Source organism: Molothrus aeneus, chromosome 8 (assembly GCF_037042795.1).
Source record: "Molothrus aeneus isolate 106 chromosome 8, BPBGC_Maene_1.0, whole genome shotgun sequence".
NCBI classification, from domain to species: domain Eukaryota; kingdom Metazoa; phylum Chordata; class Aves; order Passeriformes; family Icteridae; genus Molothrus; species Molothrus aeneus.
In genome coordinates this window covers 22,921,080-22,938,131 of record NC_089653.1, presented here as the reverse complement: position 1 = coordinate 22,938,131, position 17,052 = coordinate 22,921,080, and the positions used below count along the sequence as shown (strand labels likewise).

The 17,052-nt window shown below is 40.4% G+C and overlaps 1 protein-coding gene across 3 annotated transcripts in view; it reads left to right on the top strand.

Annotated features, from left to right (window-relative positions):
• The first annotated feature begins 1,991 nt into the window (after nucleotides 1-1,991).
• Nucleotides 1,992-17,052, top strand: part of BTRC (beta-transducin repeat containing E3 ubiquitin protein ligase) — a 115,664-nt gene continuing 100,603 nt past the window's right edge. For all 3 annotated transcript variants that reach the window (XM_066554403.1, XM_066554402.1, XM_066554400.1), the window contains exon 1: nucleotides 1,992-2,110. In XM_066554403.1, the coding sequence (XP_066410500.1) occupies nucleotides 2,063-2,110 (48 nt within the window). In that variant the 5' untranslated portion in view covers nucleotides 1,992-2,062. The remainder of the gene's footprint in view (nucleotides 2,111-17,052) is intronic.

The following is a 17,052-nucleotide window of genomic DNA, read 5'->3' as shown; positions in this document are numbered from 1 at the left end:
AACCATGCAATCAAAGCCCTGAGCCTGCCATGCTGCTACCAGGAGGATCCATTACAACCCAAGCCAGCTGCAGGATGCCTGGAGGAAGGAGACATGGGAGAGCCCTGCTTCAAGCACCAGCAGCCCCTGCTTGCCTTCAGTGCTGTTACAGGAGCCCTCCCTTTGTAATTACAGGATTCCCTCATTATAATTACTGTTATTTATATAATCGTGGTGAGTGTTTTCAGTGCTGTCAGCAGTCTGGAAAGTGCCCAGCCCCACTAGAGCCAAGCATTTCAGGCATTTCACTGCTAAGAGTCTGGGCTCAAAGCATGACGGTCAGGAGCATGGCTGGGTCGGTCCAAGAACAGCAGCCTCTGCTCCTGGTGACATGGAAGCTCTGTTTGGGAGACTTCTATGCCCTGGGATTGCAGAGGGAGAACATCAGGTTATCTCTTCCTCCTTCTCTTAACCCACTGCTCTGGAAGTGTAGATCATGCCAGCATCACACCCTGCAAAGGCTGACATTCCCTGACATTCCCTGTCACCTCTGCTGGGTCAGTGGCTGCAGCAGACACTCCTGGCACTGGACCATGAGGCACCACCTAGTCACATGGCCCTGGGAGGAATCCAGTAATGGGCACATTCTCTGCATCCTCTGCTTTCTCTCTAATCATCCTGCCCGAAAATCTGGAGGAGATGGAGTGTTTAGAGAAAATGAAGGAAGGCACTGGGACTCAGGAGATACAGGTTTTGTACCTGCCTCAAGCTTCACTTTTGTTCCTGTGTCAAACAAGGGAATGAAAACAATGAGTTTGAGCTGCATATGGGCAAGCAAGCACTGATGTTTGTGGCTGGCTTCTTTGCATTTACATAGGAAGAAATTCAGAGTATCTCACTTAAAATGCAGAGCCAAATATATAAATGCAGCAAGGAAAAGAACCCAAGTGTTTTACTAGATGACAAATTGGCTAGAAATCAGTGATGTGTTTGCTATAGAGAAATAAGAACTTATCAGGGTCTTATAGTTGGTATTAAAACTACAGGAAGCAATTCCTCTCTGCTGCTCCATATGAGGCAGCTTCAGTTTTTAGGCACTAGAAAAACTGGAAAGAGATGAGAAATTTAATACAGAAGAGGATTAGAAACAATGGTTGCCACGTGAGCTGGTCTTGTAGGGTGTGCAACGGAGAAACAGAGGAGATATGGTAAATATTGTTCTGTCTATATGCAGCTGCTAGTCAAGGAATGCTGATCAATTCTTTTTTCTCTTTGCTACTTAGTACAACAAAGAAAACTTGGTCCAATTTTCAGGGAAAATTGATCTAGAAACATTATTAGAAAAAGGGCACCAAAGCAGCACGGGAGGCTTTTTATGTACAGAACGGCCACAAACAAACATCTCTCAGTAATGATGTCAGCCTACTCGATCCATTCCAGCGATGCAAATTGCCCTGTTTCACATCCCCTGCGGACCTTCGGTCCGGTAACTTTTCCCCAGACATTTCTGGCACCCAGAGCAGGGGCTCAGTTTAGGTTTACCAGCAGCAATCGACTCCAGCACGGAGCGCAGCCGGAGCAAAGCGTGGCAGCAGCCGAGCCCTCCTGGGGGGCACTGGAGAGCGCGGGGCTGTGACTCAGGAGCCAGCCGTACCTTCCACCCCGGGACGCTCTGGAGCTGGAACTGCCCACACGGCACCTACAGGACGCGCCTCTTCACCGCCCTCCTTCTCCCGCCCGCCCCGAGCGGCCGCGTCCATCCCACCCCGGTCCGCACCTCGCATCCTGACACGTTACTACAACCCCCGTCGGCCCCCTGCACTGCACAGAACGCATGCACCAGCCGGCTCCCAGCGTGCCCCCAAGTCCGGACTCTGCCGGGATTTGTAGTTTTATTCAGCAGGTCGAATCTTTGCCAGGAACGTGGCCGGGGACTCCATTTCCCGTGGGCCTGTGGAGCGGTGCATGCGCCGTGCGGGCAGCGGGGCGAGGTGGGGGGGCGCGGGGCAGCGCAGGTTCCCGTCTGCGCTGGCTGCGGCCTTCACTGAACGGGGGGGCGGCCCCGGCCCGGCCCCGCAGGACGATGGACCCGGCCGAGGCCGTCCTGCAGGAAAAGGCGCTCAAGTTCATGGTGAGGGGCGCAGGGTTGGCCAAGGCGGCGCGGGAGGGTGGGCACCTCTGTCTGTGGATGGCTGCGGGGGGGCGAGATGGAGCGGGGGCAGTGGGGAAGGGGAGCCGGGCCTCGGGGCTGGGCCGGGCCGGGCCGGGCCGGAGGGCGCTGGGCTGGCGGGCGGGGGAAGGCGCTGAGCGGGGCCCGGGGAGGGGGCGTCCTGCCTGCGGGGCGGGCAGTGAGCAGGGTCCCCAGATCCGGGCACAGGGAGCTTTGGGAGGAGGGGGAGGCGGCTGCGGGTGTCATCTGGGAGCGGGAGAAGTTAAACTGGAGTGAGGCAGGACCTGGCAGAAGGGCCCACAGGCACCGGCAGCCTTTGCGCATGTAATTCTTGGATTTTTTTCTTTATTTGTGCTCCTTAGACTATCCTGCTGTACTGCTCACCATCCCTCTGTAATTTTGTTTATCCTCCCATTCTACTGCGAGATCTCTAAATACTGGCACTTGAATGTTTCACTTGATGCTGCAGCAGCATACCACTGATAGGGACTGCGGGGAGCACGTATATTGTTTAGGTTTTGAGTTGGCCTTTGGTATGGAAAACAGTACACGGCATCAAGATGCTCTTCAAATATGGCTAATCTCCATAGATTTGAGGCATTGTGCACTTAAACTGTAACTTCATTCTTTTTTCTTCATTTGTTGATATTTCTAAGCATTTTGGCTAGAAATGTAAAAATTAGAAATGAAAACAAAGTGTTGCCAACTAAATTGAATGTAAATTTCAGGTACCCCAAACTGTCCTTTCCCTAAGGATATAATTTTAACGACTGGCAACACTTGCTAAAAGTTTGTTTTGGGTTAGTGCTTCTAGTGGCACAGAATTAAACTTGAGCTCATCAGGAAGAAGGAATTCTATTAAATCTTCAGAACATATGCCCAAAATGAAATTGAGGAAACATTAGCTGCAAATTTTAATTTCTAATTGAGCTTCGATACACTTGTTTGGCTTTTGGATTTTAATCTGGAAGAACTTGTTTCTCTCTTGGGACTTTTTGATCTGTTTGCTAGTAGTCTCCAAGTTTGCCAGATTTATAGTCTCAGCTAGGTGAAGTGGAAAAATGTATGGACACCTAAATCAGCAAGATAGCAATTAGTAATAATGAATGGCCATCTTTGGTGTGGGATTGGCCAAAGGAGTGTCCCAGATCTGCCGCACTTGTGTTTGGCCAAGCTTGGTAATTACAACCTGCCTCTAGATAGTGAGTTTCACATCCCGAAAAGTTTCTGCTGAAACATTCTTGCCTGCTGCCAGGCAGCATTGTGAGCATGCTATGCTGACTTCTCATACATTACTTTTTTCACCCCCTGTGCTAAGATTCTCATTCAAGGGCTTAGTCCAGGTGGTTTGAGGTTGTCTGTAAGATTGGGCCTGGAAGCTGAGGGAATCCCTGCCCATCCTGCAGCTGGCAGGATGATGATGGACTCCAGCAATAGATGGTATAGATGGACAACAATGGATATTGATGGACTCCAACAATAGAGCTCCCTGACACTGGGGAGAGGCGTGCCCATGAGAGGAAGCTGCTCTTCTGGGATGTGCATCTGTTAAGAGCACCAGATAAAGGGAAGAATTATCAAGAGCAGACTGCACTGAGAGCTAAAAGCTAACCCACCTTCTTTCATGTTTTATTAAAGTGCCTCTTGTATGCAAAATGCTTGTGAAAGATGTGAAAGATTTCACCTGCAGTGAAAGATGTGACTTCCCTCTGTCCACTCTGAACTTTTTAGGGTTTTTTTGCTTACAGGTTGAGAGGAGAGGAAGCAAAGGTTTTGTTAAGCACATCCCAGGCTTTTGCTTTAGTGTGCATCAGTCCAGAACGTGGCTCTTCCTTTAATTCTGCTGATGAAGTGAAGTGTTTGTCAGACTTGGGGGGTCTTCTGGTGTTCCTGGCAGGGTGGCACAGATAGATACATCAGGATAAGTGAGGAATCAGTTGCAAGTATCATCTTGGCCCTCCCTGGAAGTGTCTTTTCTGGGCCTTGCAGCACTCAGAGAGTGCTCAGGCACTGCAGTAGTGGCACTGGTACAGTTATCCACACAGAGGTAGCAGATCAGCTAATGCTGAATCATTCACAGTGGATTACCTTGTCCATCAGAGTGTGTGATATGCTTCATTTGCATCTTCTTATTAGGTGGCTCAGAGTTTGGCTAGAGGTGGGCTTTGCTATTAATTATTGATTTTCCTGAGAGCTTCCCAAGGAGCATTGTAGGTAAATATTCAGATACATTTTAGAGGTATGAGGCCTATTATCAAAGGCAGGAGAGAGTTTTGATTTTGATATGTATTTGGGGTAGGTTTCATTTCATATTGAAAAGCAGCCCTCTAGGTGGTGGTTTGGTTATGCTTCTCTAGAAAATAATGCTTTTTCCACTTAAAAATCTCAGGACTTAATTTTTGACATTGACTTTGGGCAGCCCTTTTGAATCACAAAGTAACAGGCAAGATGGACCTGGTGATTTGATTTTTATTTTAATGTCCAACTCTAACAGAAAAATGTAATGGGAAAGCTTCATCCAGTGCTAATAGTATGAATGAAATTATTTTTCTTTAAAGCAACTATATTTGGTGTTTTGAAAGACAAACAGTACTCTGTTGTTTTTCTGTCTGCTCATGTCTGTGCAACTTTTTGGTGGAGTAGAAGGCAGCTGCCTTCTCACTGGCTGCTGTTGGGTGGATTACTTGCCAGTGAAGCAGTATTAAATGCAATATTGCATTTAACTGATATCTGCTACAATTTCCTGGTTATCTGTTCTCAGGTACAATATGTATAATCTAATATTTTAAGGTTTAAGTAATTTATTTAATTTCATTTGCTTACTCAGTTTATGTCTTAATAAGACCTACTTTATTCCAGATATTAAATTGCTGTGTATTAACACCACACAATACCAAGCAACTCCTCACAAGGGAAGACTGTTTTTGCTGGTGAATGAGAGTCTTGTATCATGCGTTCTGCACATCATCTTTCAAAAGTTTTGTTGGTGTTTTTAGTTTTGTTTTTTTTAAATGAAAGATGGTTCGTAGGTTTAAAGATGATCTTTAAAATTAAATAGTCCAGTGTTCTGCAGCTGCAGCAAGGATTTTACCAGAGTGGAACCCGTCTTAGTTCACTTCAGCCTCTTTTATTTTTTGTACAGTCCTGCTGATGAAAGTACACTCTTTATAAAGTACAGTGTATAAGAAACTGATGCACAAGCTGAAGAGAAAGTGGAACATGCCCATTAACCTAAAAAAATGCACACAAAAGTCCCACCCAAAGCCCCCTGCCATAGACAGCTCTGCTTTTATACATTCAGGAATATGGGATTTCCATAGTCAGTCATTTACAAAAGAACAAGAAATCGAGGTGCTCAGTAAGTAACTTTCAAGTTTGAATAAGTGTTTGAAACAGTAGATACAGTAGTGAAAGTACAAGTGTGATAGGCTCAACTGAGACTTTGATTAAATGTCATATAAAATAAACTACATAAGCCTGCATAGAATAGTAGATATTTTTTCAAAGTAGCTTCAAATGGTTCTGTTAAGTATACGAATGTTCTGATGATTATCTTTTTAATTAAAATGAGAAATCTTTGTTTAAAGTGGCATTCTTTTTTACGGCCTGTTACAGTCTCTGTAACAATCATTTCTTAAGTCTGAACGTTTTTAATTCCAGGAATCCATTTATATAAAACTATGTTTAGACTTAATTAAGGAACGATTCTTACAAAGCTTGTAAATAGCCAAGAAAAAAGGGACAGAAAATAAAACTGACATTCACACTTAACAGAATGATTGTTACAAGGTATGTAATATGCTATAAAAATACAATAAAGCCCTTTTTATAAGAGTTCATATTTTTTGTTCCTCATTTTGAAAGGTATTTAAGAAAAATATCAAAGCTCTATGAAGCGACATCTGTTTTCTTGAATGGACTAGTGACAACTTCAGTTGTGTTTAATTAGCAGTGCTTGGAACAGTACCTGACCAGTTTGGGGTCCCATGTAGGACCATTTGAGAGGCAAAAGCTTGATACTTAACAGACTTTCACTTTCTCAGGCTTTATGAATTAATTAATTTGCAATAATTTACCTAATTTCCTGGCTCAGGAATAGGAAGAAGTCAGCCTGAGTGTTCTTTGTGGTTTTTTGCTGTTTCACCCCCAAAATACCATTTTCCTTTTGGTTTTGGATGGTCAGATTCTAGGAGTTGCTGATGGGCTTTCCAGTTTCACAGGAGAGCCAGAGCCTTCTGGTTGTGTTTTAAGATTCATCTGTGGGTTGTTTTTTTGGTTGTGGTCTTTTTCTTGGGAGGAGTTTTTTTTGGTGATTGTCTTTTTGGTTTTGGTTGTGAGTTATTTTATTTTTTAATGAGGGGAAACTCTGAAGTTCATTAATTTTTATATTTGCATGTTTGTAGGAGCTCCCACATAACTGGCAGGTAATATAGCAAAGAATAGCCAGTGTAATGGAAGGCTGAAAGGTAGTGAAGTTGGAAATTTTTTTCCTGCTGTGTGCATGTATATATATGGAACAAATGGACAAAGGCTTATACTTTAAAAGAGGCTCTGCTTGCACTGAACCTATGTCATTCATGGTGTCAGTAGGACCAGAATTTTTAAGACCTGTTATTTGTTAGCTATTTTTAAAAAAAATCTTTTGAGAACTTAGCAGTCTTCCCAGTAACATATTTGTGTCAGGGACATTGTGGCAGAGAACCCTTGGGATCCAAAGCAAGGAAGTCATGAAAGCAGTGAGAATAATTTTGTAAGCTGGGATAGCAGAGCATTGCCTCTTAAATGTGGGGTTGCAAATCCTGCTTGAATATTACACACGCACTTACCAGTTTTCCCAATGGTACTGAAATAGCATCCTGTTTTTTTGGGTGTTTGTTGGCACTAGTATATTGTATGTAAAACATTGGTTAATTTTCTTCTACCCCAAACTTCTTGCTGTAGATTTTTCTGCACTCGGTGCAGGCCTTTGGTACTTCAGTAACTTCACCCTTGCTTCTCTGGCAATGTTTCATTTCAGCCACTTTGCTCCATTAAATGTATGCAATTAGAAAAGCAAATGGCAAATTTGCTATCGCATCACTGAAGTATTTAGTTTCATAGACTTAAAAAGCCAAATTTGTTGCACCATGCTCTCCTCACTGTAATATGTACTATAAACATCAGAGAGAATAGGCTGACCTTAATATTTGCTTCTCAGACTAAATCGCCGCCTTGCAGCAGTTATTTCCCACTGAATAAAAAGTTTAATTTCACGCCCTGATTAGTGCTAGTATGTGCAGGTGGATATTTATTTTATGCAGCTAAACTAATCTGCCTTGGCAAATTATTTGCCAGTCAGCAGAGCTATAATTCCTCTTGAGTATTTGGTACTAAATTATCATTCTCATTAGTGAGATAAAGCAGACTTCGTTCTAACCACAAAGTTTGGTTAGGCAAAGGACTTCCTAAATAGTCTTTGGAAGATACAAGACGTGCAGTGGCCTCAACATTCTCAGTATCCTAAAATGATTTGTGATATACAAAAAGGTGATGAGGATTTTAGAGGAAAAAAATACAATTATTCCATAGTTGTGTATTATGTCTGGAGATAAGGTAGGAATGTACAGTGTTCAGAGATCACCTCTTTAAGAGGTGCCTAATGAAAAAAAAAATCAAATGGTCATCTTTGGTTGGCCATGAAAATACTCCAAGCTCTGATGTCTGGGCCATAAATGAGATGAAATATAAAGTTATGTTGTTTTCTTCTTTATTTTCAGTGCTAGCAGCTTCTGAGGTAGCAGAAATAATGACTTGAGACAAAAAGTTAAATGGTTGAGGAAACTTCCTGGTCCGGTCTCATTTAAAATTCACACTCTAAAAACATTTAAAGTGGGGATCAGAAAGTATTTCCTGACATACAAATGTTGAGTGGATATGTTTGTCAAGTGAATGTGTTCATCCATTGTTTTGTTTTCTATGAATTTTACTTTTTGATAGTTTGTTTGCATTATAAAACATGTTAATGAAAGATACTTATTTTCTGTTACAAGAAGAGTAATTTATATCTGGAAATAAGAATTCTCACTAAGTGGGATCCCTTCACATAATACTAACTTGGTTGTCATGTATTCTTGTCATATTCATTTTCTCGGTGATTACTGCAACAGTATTTAGGGTCACATTTAAGACCAGCAAAACCAGCAAGCTGAACAACTTGATTTTTTGTATAAAAATTTTCCTGCTAAATTCATCAATGCAGATGGAATCAGCTGTTTTCTCACTTCCTTGTCTGCTTGTATTGCATCATCTTAAACTCCATGCATTTGTGTAATATTTAACTGTCCTTAGTAGCAAGCTTAACTGGTATTTCCAGTACTGAGTGTTTTCTTCAGTCTTCCTCATTTCTTCCTTACAATTCAGGAATGCTCAACAAGGTTTATTCTTTATACATTTTAAGTGTTTTTGCACAGAAGGGCTGAATCCACTGTGTGTTCAGCTGTGGAAGCTGGAAATTAATTGTAGCATAGCAGCGTCCAGTGGCTGCAGCTAAAGAGTTAGTGCTCAAAATACAATTAATAAGCAATCAAACATGAAGCTGTTTCCCTGACAGGGTACTGATTAGTGCTGTGAAAAACTTCTTCATACCACAGAAATGGTTGAAAATAAACATCCTGGGAGTTGCATTAAATATTTCCTGCTTATTAAACAACATAGCTTTCTAATGACAGTTTTTCTGAGGTGCTGGGGAGCTCTGGTGTTGGACAAATGCTGCCACTGCTTGCAGAAAGAGAAAGCTGAAGCTCAGAAATTTGCCAGGAGTCATGGACTGGAGGAATTTGTGTCGGGTGATATGGTACACTGATAATAGGAGGCAGAATACAAAGAAACCAGTTCTTCTAATAGCTACCCTTGTGCTTCTGACCATGTTTTGGTTAATTTTACAATTGGCTAGCCACCTGTTAAGATAACCCATTTTATCATTAAACAAAATTAATTTTAAAAATGGCTTGAAACTGTCTGATTTTAATGGGATCTGAATATTCTTAGTTTTAATCTGCCTCATGAGGCTTGTCTTTCTTCTGGGAAGTACATTGTTACATCATTAAAATATCATCCCCTACTGAGAGAGAAATCGGTCCCATTCACTAAATGGCAATGCAGAAACAATGACAAGTATTTCTAAAAACTGCATTAAAATTCATTTTTTTCTCTTCGATGTGCAAGTTCCGTGGTCCCATTAAGCAATGGGTGCTCAGCCTATTTGCCACTGTGCATGCACAGCCAGATTTGTTAGCTGGGGTGGCAGAAGGGTTCAGAAGCAGACATGATGACTTATAGTTTTAAATTGTTTCACTTTTCCACAATGATTTTGCTTGGAAACAAATGATTGATCATAATTTTGTTCTCTCTAGCTACTTCTTGTCTTCCTCTGTACTGAAAATTGAGAAACATCTGATTTAATTTTCCTTCCCCCACTGCTAAAACAGGGTCTTGTGCAGTCATTTTGATGAGAGCAACGGAAAGGAGAGAATGAGGAAGAATGGGAAAGCTCAGCAAGGGGCCTTTCTAGTCTTCTTGAGGGAAGGACAGAAGTGTTTCCAGTCTGTGGGCAGGAGACATGCAGCCTCTTGGCAGAATACATTGGAGTAACCAGTTTGGACTAGAAACAGCAAAAAGGCCTAATGCTGGTTTAATTTGCTTCATCCCATGGTGAGAAGGGAAAGGTTGCAGGGGCATACTACAAAGGAATGAAAAAGTTTTTAAGTACAGTTTTATGTTAGCAGAGCAATAGTAAGTGTGTTCTTTTAACAGTAGTCTAGATGGACCTATCTATTTGAGAAGCACCTGAAGAAGATGGTAGAGAGGGAATTTGGATAACAACAGCCAATGCAGAACTCTGGTGTGAATTTTGTCAGCTGGCTTTGTGCCCTGGATGGGATTTTTCCATTTGTAGGAATACTTGCTCATGATATTTCCACCTTAGGACACAGTTATTCTTACCAAATTGTAAGAATTTTTCTCAAATATAGTGGGATGGATGAAACACTGTAGAGAAAGGTGATGGGAGTCTTTGCTTGGATACTAATCAGGGCTGGATTGTCTGCTGACTGGAAAAGAGTCTGAATGTTTCCATGCTTACCCATATAGGAACCAGAACAGTCTGTAGTTGTTTCAGAGAAAAATGGTCTATCATGAAAGTCTGTCATACAATGTAGTCAGTCTCCCTCTCTACACACATCATCTGTAATTTATTGTGAGAGCAATACAGAATGGAGCAGTGTTTATGTGGGAGTTGCTTTTAGTTTATGGATAGTTGGCCTTGAATCCTGTCTATTAGGAAGATGTTGGCAATTCTCCAGGGGGGTTGTTCATTGGGACTGCCCAATGCCCTTAATTCCTTTTTGCCAAAACTGCCAGCGTGATTGAGAAATGCAGCCAGCTATCATTCATCTCCTGCAAATTAGAACAATGAGAAGGGGGTGTAGTCTCAAGAAATGATGGATTGATCTTGTTTTAGAAGATGAGTCTTAGAGGCATCTCAACAGAAAGAAATCCAAATAATCTTAACAGCCTCTTCAAACGTGACAGAAGGTGTTTCCTGTTGTTAATATATTCAAAAGAAGAAAAATCTGCATTCCCTATTCTTTTTGTAACTTTTTCCTTTTTATTTTTCCTTCTCTTGATTACGATGACTCCAGTGAAGGGTATTGCTCTAGCACTTTGTTACAGCTGTTGTTATAAGCAAGTATAAATACCCTGCAAGTTTTTTACTGACAAAATATTCCTGTAGTGTCTTGACCTTAACATAAGAATTTAGGTGGGGATGATAAAGGGCCCATCAGTGAGAAGACGTGTCGGTGTTGGACTGCAGTAGGTCTTGTGGAGCATGGGTTCAAGTCTGATATTGGCAACCAAAGTACTCTCTAAAGCTTTCACAAACTAGTGAAAGCGGTTGCTAAGTGGAATTCTCTTTGCTATGCCATTGCAGAGCTATTCCAAATTTGACTACTTTGAAAGTCAGAATCCTAGTTCTTATTGTCCTGCTTAACTCCTTTCATGGCTAATTCATTCTCATTAGTTCATATGCCAGTGTCCTTGAGCTTAAACAGCTCTCCTTGTTCCCCTGTGTTCATCTGCAGATTCTTGTGGAGAGCAATCTTATTCTGCTCTGAGCTGGATCTGGTCAGGCTAAACAAGCATTCTTTAATTTATTTTTCCTTCTGTTGTAAAACATTTCCTGGAACTTTTGATCATCTTAGTAGACCTTTTTAAACAGCTGCAAAATTTGATTAGTGTCCCTGAAACACAAATGATCAGAGCTATACAGAACATTCCAGGAAATATTTTATGGATTCCTTGTGCTAAAGCAGTGATCCTACTTCCTCTCTTCTGGGAATTTTTTACTTTATACACTATCCTGTAATAGTATTTCCCATTTATTTCTGTGGCCACATCTTATGGGTGAGCCATCATTATCTAATGAGTAACATATCCCAGGGCCTCTTTCCCTCTTCTCAGTTACTGAGTTCCTAATTTATAATGGAAATAATGTAACTTTTTGATTTATATGCGTCATGTGTCACTTCTGTTACCAAATCTTCAGGATGCTTTGTCCTATTTATTTATGATGTCTCTTTAATTTCATTAGCACATTGGACATTCTTGAGTATTTTAGCCATTAGAGAGAATATTTAACATTAATTTCAAAAATAAGAATAGATTTCAACAAGGGTCATTCTCTGTACAGCTTAATGGTTCCTTTTTCAAAATTGCCTGTGATGCTTTACAATTTTTAGTTTCTTAGCCTCCTTATAACTGCAGTATTAATCCTAATCCTCTTAATTGTAACTAGTAACTTCCTACATGTCATCTATCAAATGCTTAACTACTTCCAATTTGTCTGGACTTCAGTGATCTTCTTAAAGGAGAAGATTGGGTTAGTCTAGCACTAATTCTCATTTGTTCTAAATTGGGAGTAGATTTACTTAGCCTCCCATGGTGACTGTTTCATTTTGGCAATAGTTATCAGTACTCAATCTCAGTAGAAGCCCTTTCTTGGGAGACAGGACATCCTGTTGTTATTTGGCTTTGGTTTTTTCTTTTTTGGCCAGCCATTTCTGCAACATTTTAGGTTCACTCTGGTTAGAATTACAGATGGTTGTTCTGTGTGAGGATGCTACCAGGGGCTGCCCATTAGGTGTCTTCAGCTGCTGCTGTTGCCCCTGGTTCATTCTGGCATTGCAGTCCTCCAGGACAGAAGGTGATGCTTTGGTGTTTCTTGGTTGAAGGAGGAGTTTGCTCTAGTTAAGCCAAGCAAAGGAATATTTGAATCCTATGCCAGGAATTGAGAACTGTCATGGAGCTGAACTTGGCACAGGGTATTTACATAAGGAAAAGAAATTTAATATATTTTGGTAAGTTTTTGAGGCAATTAGTTACATATTCCAAGTTACTTCTGATGGGTGAAAAGGTCCTGCATTGTAATTGTAGCAGAGTGCTTTGTAAGGGAAATGTATTTGGACAGAACAGCCATTCCTGCAAAGAGGAAGTGTTTTGGTTACTTTATTGAACAGGAAAATGTTTGGCTAGTGCTGGAGCCTGCTCAGAAGACAAGAGCTCAGTAGCTAAGCAGAAAATGTGGTGGAGTGCTGAAGTGTGCTCTCCAAAGTGTCTTGTTCTCTTTAGAAAAAAATGGTGTTCCTTTTACAAATTCATCTGCTTAATGTGTGAACTGCAGATTTCCTTCCAGGATAGTTGGTACAGACCTGTAACCCATCTCTCCTGCATGCTTTCTTGACTGTTACCTAAAATTCAGCAGGAGATTGGGAAGGTGAAAGTTAATACTGTAGGTTCTTAGGCTGATTATGGAGATTGTCATTTTCCAAACTCAATTTTGTTTACCTTGGCTGTATTTTTTTAAAGTACAGGACTTTCTATTCTTGATGCGCTGAATTTTAGTGAAAAATTAGAATCCAGGTGAGGTCTCTGACTTTTCTAAGGACTTAGAAAAAAAAGACACAATACTTGGAAGGCAGCAGCTTCATTTTGTTGATCTCTGGACTAGCTTCCAGCTGCTGTTTTATACATAAAAGCTTGCACTGTGAATGTCACTGTTCCTGTTGATACTTACCTGGCACAAAGTCAGGAAGTAGCATGAGAAATGGTCTTCACCACAGATCTTGCAGTCTTGAACGAGGCTGGATATAGCATTTGAATTTCATACTTAAAGTGTCAAATGGTTGTGAAATCAAGCATGGGCACAAAGAGAATCTCCACACTGCTAGAGTAAGCAGGTTTGTGGATCTTGCTGTTACTTTGTTCAGAGATTAATGGAGTGCTGTCATGGGTCTCCATTTGGTTTTCAATACCTTAGGTTAATATTCTTGTGAGCCCTAAAGAAGGTGTCCAGGTGTTTCATGTTACAGAAGTAGTTTACCTGGTTGCTGCTGCTCTTGAAGGATATAAAAAACTCTTGCATCTATTTATCTGTCAAGTTGTATAAATAGACCCTCTCCAGTGGGAGTTGGTTTTGAGCTGATCTCAGTCGAGGAACTCAGGCAGGTTCATTAAAGAGCTGGAGTAGCCATGTTCACCACGTGCAGTGAACTCATTAAGTTCACAGGCAGTCAGAGCCTACTGTTTGAGAGTGCTGTGTCCTTCTGAAGGAGCTTGTATCAAACTGTGAGACCTGACAGTCAGCTGACTCAGTGTTTGTTCCTTCTTTCTACAAAATCTCACAAAGGACACACTTATTAGCAACTTAAGCTTTTAAGATCAGATAGCTCATGGGTTTTTCTCCTAATAACAATGAAAGATTTTGAAATCGTGTTTGGTTTTGTTGAATTGGAGTCCACAGATCTACCCCTGCCTTATTTTGAGTATTGCTTTGGGCAGTAGAGTCAGGGATCTGTTTGGGCCATGAAGTTGTATCTTCTGTAATAGGAATTCAGTTTATTGCTGTAATGGATGCAAACTCATTACAAGTTCTAGGCCACAGGAGATACTTTCCTTTGCTGTGGAAGTCATCTCAACTGGACAATCTTCAGTGCAACTGGCCATGTCCTTCCATGTCAGTGACTGACAGATCTAATTCTGCTTTTGTAGCTGACAGCCTGTTAGTTAATGGAGTCCTGAATATTGTTACTCAGAGGCAACCTTCAGAGTATTAAAATGCATTATTCCTGTTCCTCACTTGATAATTATCAAACAAGGTGTTATATCTAATGAATTCAATGCTATTGTCAAATAAATACTGTGTGTAGATCATGACTTAAAAGAAATGGTAATATAAGTCACTTCATTATTGCTTTGCAGTGATGGAGAGAGATGGGTTTAGTTTGCTTGTTTAAATCCCATGTGATGGAAACCCAGAGTGAATGTCTTCTCTGAGGGAACAGCAAGCATTATGGGTGATATGATCAGATTAATAAGATCCTTAGTACATATATATTTCATATAAGTCTCAATTTTCTCCCTCCCTCATTTCTTCTTACATAGAAGCAGATGAAATGGAGAAGCAGCAGTATTGCCTTGGAAGTACCATAGTAGGTTTCCTTTTATAATTATCATTCTCGACATATTTATCCTTTCTTATGGAAGTGAAGATGCAGATATTTAAGAACCCTTCTTGCACAAAAAAGCCCAATTTCCGCTCAGTACTTAATTAGCACTTGTTTATGACACAGCATCTGATTTGATTTTCGAAACAAATTGCACAGTAAAGAGGCTGATATTTAAACTGTATAGTAACCACAGCTCCAGCTGTGACTCAAATCTTGTAAGCCTTCAGGGGTTGTGTTTAGGCTTAGAAAATAGGAACTCAGGCCTGTAATTAAATGTCCTCTGAAAATCAGCCCTGGTAGAGAGTGGAGAGGGTACCACTGAATTTTAAATTACTGACTTGTTCTCAAGAATCATTCTCTTGTTCTGGGCCTTGCTAGGGACTGCAGAAATCAAATGGATTAAAAATGGAAGAGTAGATTACTAAAGGAAAAAAAGTCAGGGGTTGCAGACAAAGAGATGAGCAAAGTAAGCTATTTTGGCCCCCCAGTTTATAGACATATGCAATATATATAATTTTAATACATGGCTAACGTATAGAAAACAAGTTCTGTGGACACCAGAAAGACTAGGGAGAGTTAAGATTTCATACACAATAAAATTGCATTTCAAAACTGTGAGTAAGGTGCTGATGGTTGTGGAATAAGCCATCTGGGATAATGGAAGGCTCATTTTTAAACCAAGGCCTCAATAATAAACATGAATGTCTTGGAAAAGGAAGTAGGCTAAGTTATATTACAAATTAGTCACTGACCTAAATCAAAATGTGAAATATTCACAAAATAGCATGATATAAATTAGCAGTTAGAGTGCTTTCAGAGTTACTTTTTGAGGAAAGCAATCACTGTTGATGCTATTGAAAAAGAGAGCAAAATTCCCCTAGCAGCCTGACTTCTAGTCAAGGAAAATGCTGGAGCAGATGCTATGAGAAAATACTGTGCTTATGAATGGTATTGAACCATGAGCATAAACGATGTGTGCTCATGAAAATACAAAAATGAGTAGGTCTTGCTGGGCAATTAATTGTATTGCTGGTGGAATTGCTTTGAATGGATCATAATCATGGAAGATTTTAGTGTTGATTTATAAATTAATACAGCTTCCAAACAAGACCGTGTTCTGGATCCTACATATTTTTAAGACTGGGGGAAAGAGGGGCAATTTTATTTTATTTTTTAAAATTGACAGTCCTCTTACAGACCTGTCTGCTGTCATTGGGATACTGCAATTCAGAATATTTTAACCAGATGTATTACTTTAATTGCCTCTCTCTGCTGAAGAATGCATTCCTAGGGGTCATTTACAGTGTGCCTTGGAAAACCACAGAAATTCAGATTGTAGGAGATTGGCTAAACTTTTACAACCAGTCATCAATCTGAGAAATTTTAATTAAATTATGCTTTTCTGTTGTGCTTATTTTGATGTAAATGGGGGTTCAATTGTGCAAATATCCCATTTTAATGGCATAAGCAGCAGTATGTGGGTAATGACACACATACCTTGTAAATGCTGGTAAAATTTGCTTCTCTTCTGTGTAGTCTCTCATTTCTTGTTAAATGAGAGCAGGTTTATCAAATGCAGAGGAGACATACCTCTGATGAATACAGTATTGAGGATGAGTAGTGGGTCTTAGTTTCTCCTATTTTTATGTTTCACTTGTCAGCATTGAAAAATAAATTGAGTTTACAGTAGCTGCTAATCTGCCAAAAGTCCTGATTGCTTTTATTACAATACTCAAGCAACTTTACTTTTGAGTCACAAAAAATTGTGTTGGTAAGAGTTGTCTAAATAGAAATGCATTGTTATCTTTACTACTGGAAACACTTCTGTTGAAGAGTAATCCTGTTGCTGGCAACAGATTTGTTAATACACTTACATATTTGCAGGACCAGGGTCTTCAAATTAAATGGTTCAAGTCAGTGTCTTTAAATCAATTATTCAGACTGCTCTGGAGTGATGGGCTACCACATGTTAAGCAGCTTGCTGGTCTGAAGAGCTTGACTGTTATCTTTTAATTTGTAGGTTAGGTGGCAGAACCACAAACCAATGAAGTAATTTTTCACAATTTATTGTGAATGCAATTTGATTCTAGCATCACAACAATTTGTTGTGTGAACTTGGGCACATCTGAGACTGGTATTCAGGTCTCTCTACTTGTGACACTGATTTCAAATGATTGTTTCTGCTTATGAGGACTTCTGATTTTTTTCCTGGATAGATACATATTGGGCTGTGCTACTTTGAAAAAAGAAACTGAAGCACTTGAGCCAGAAGTATATGTATTTCTGTAGTGTTCTTGCTAGATATACAGTACTTCATATAGTTTCTTCCATTTCCAAAGCACATAGAAATGTCAAGGGCTC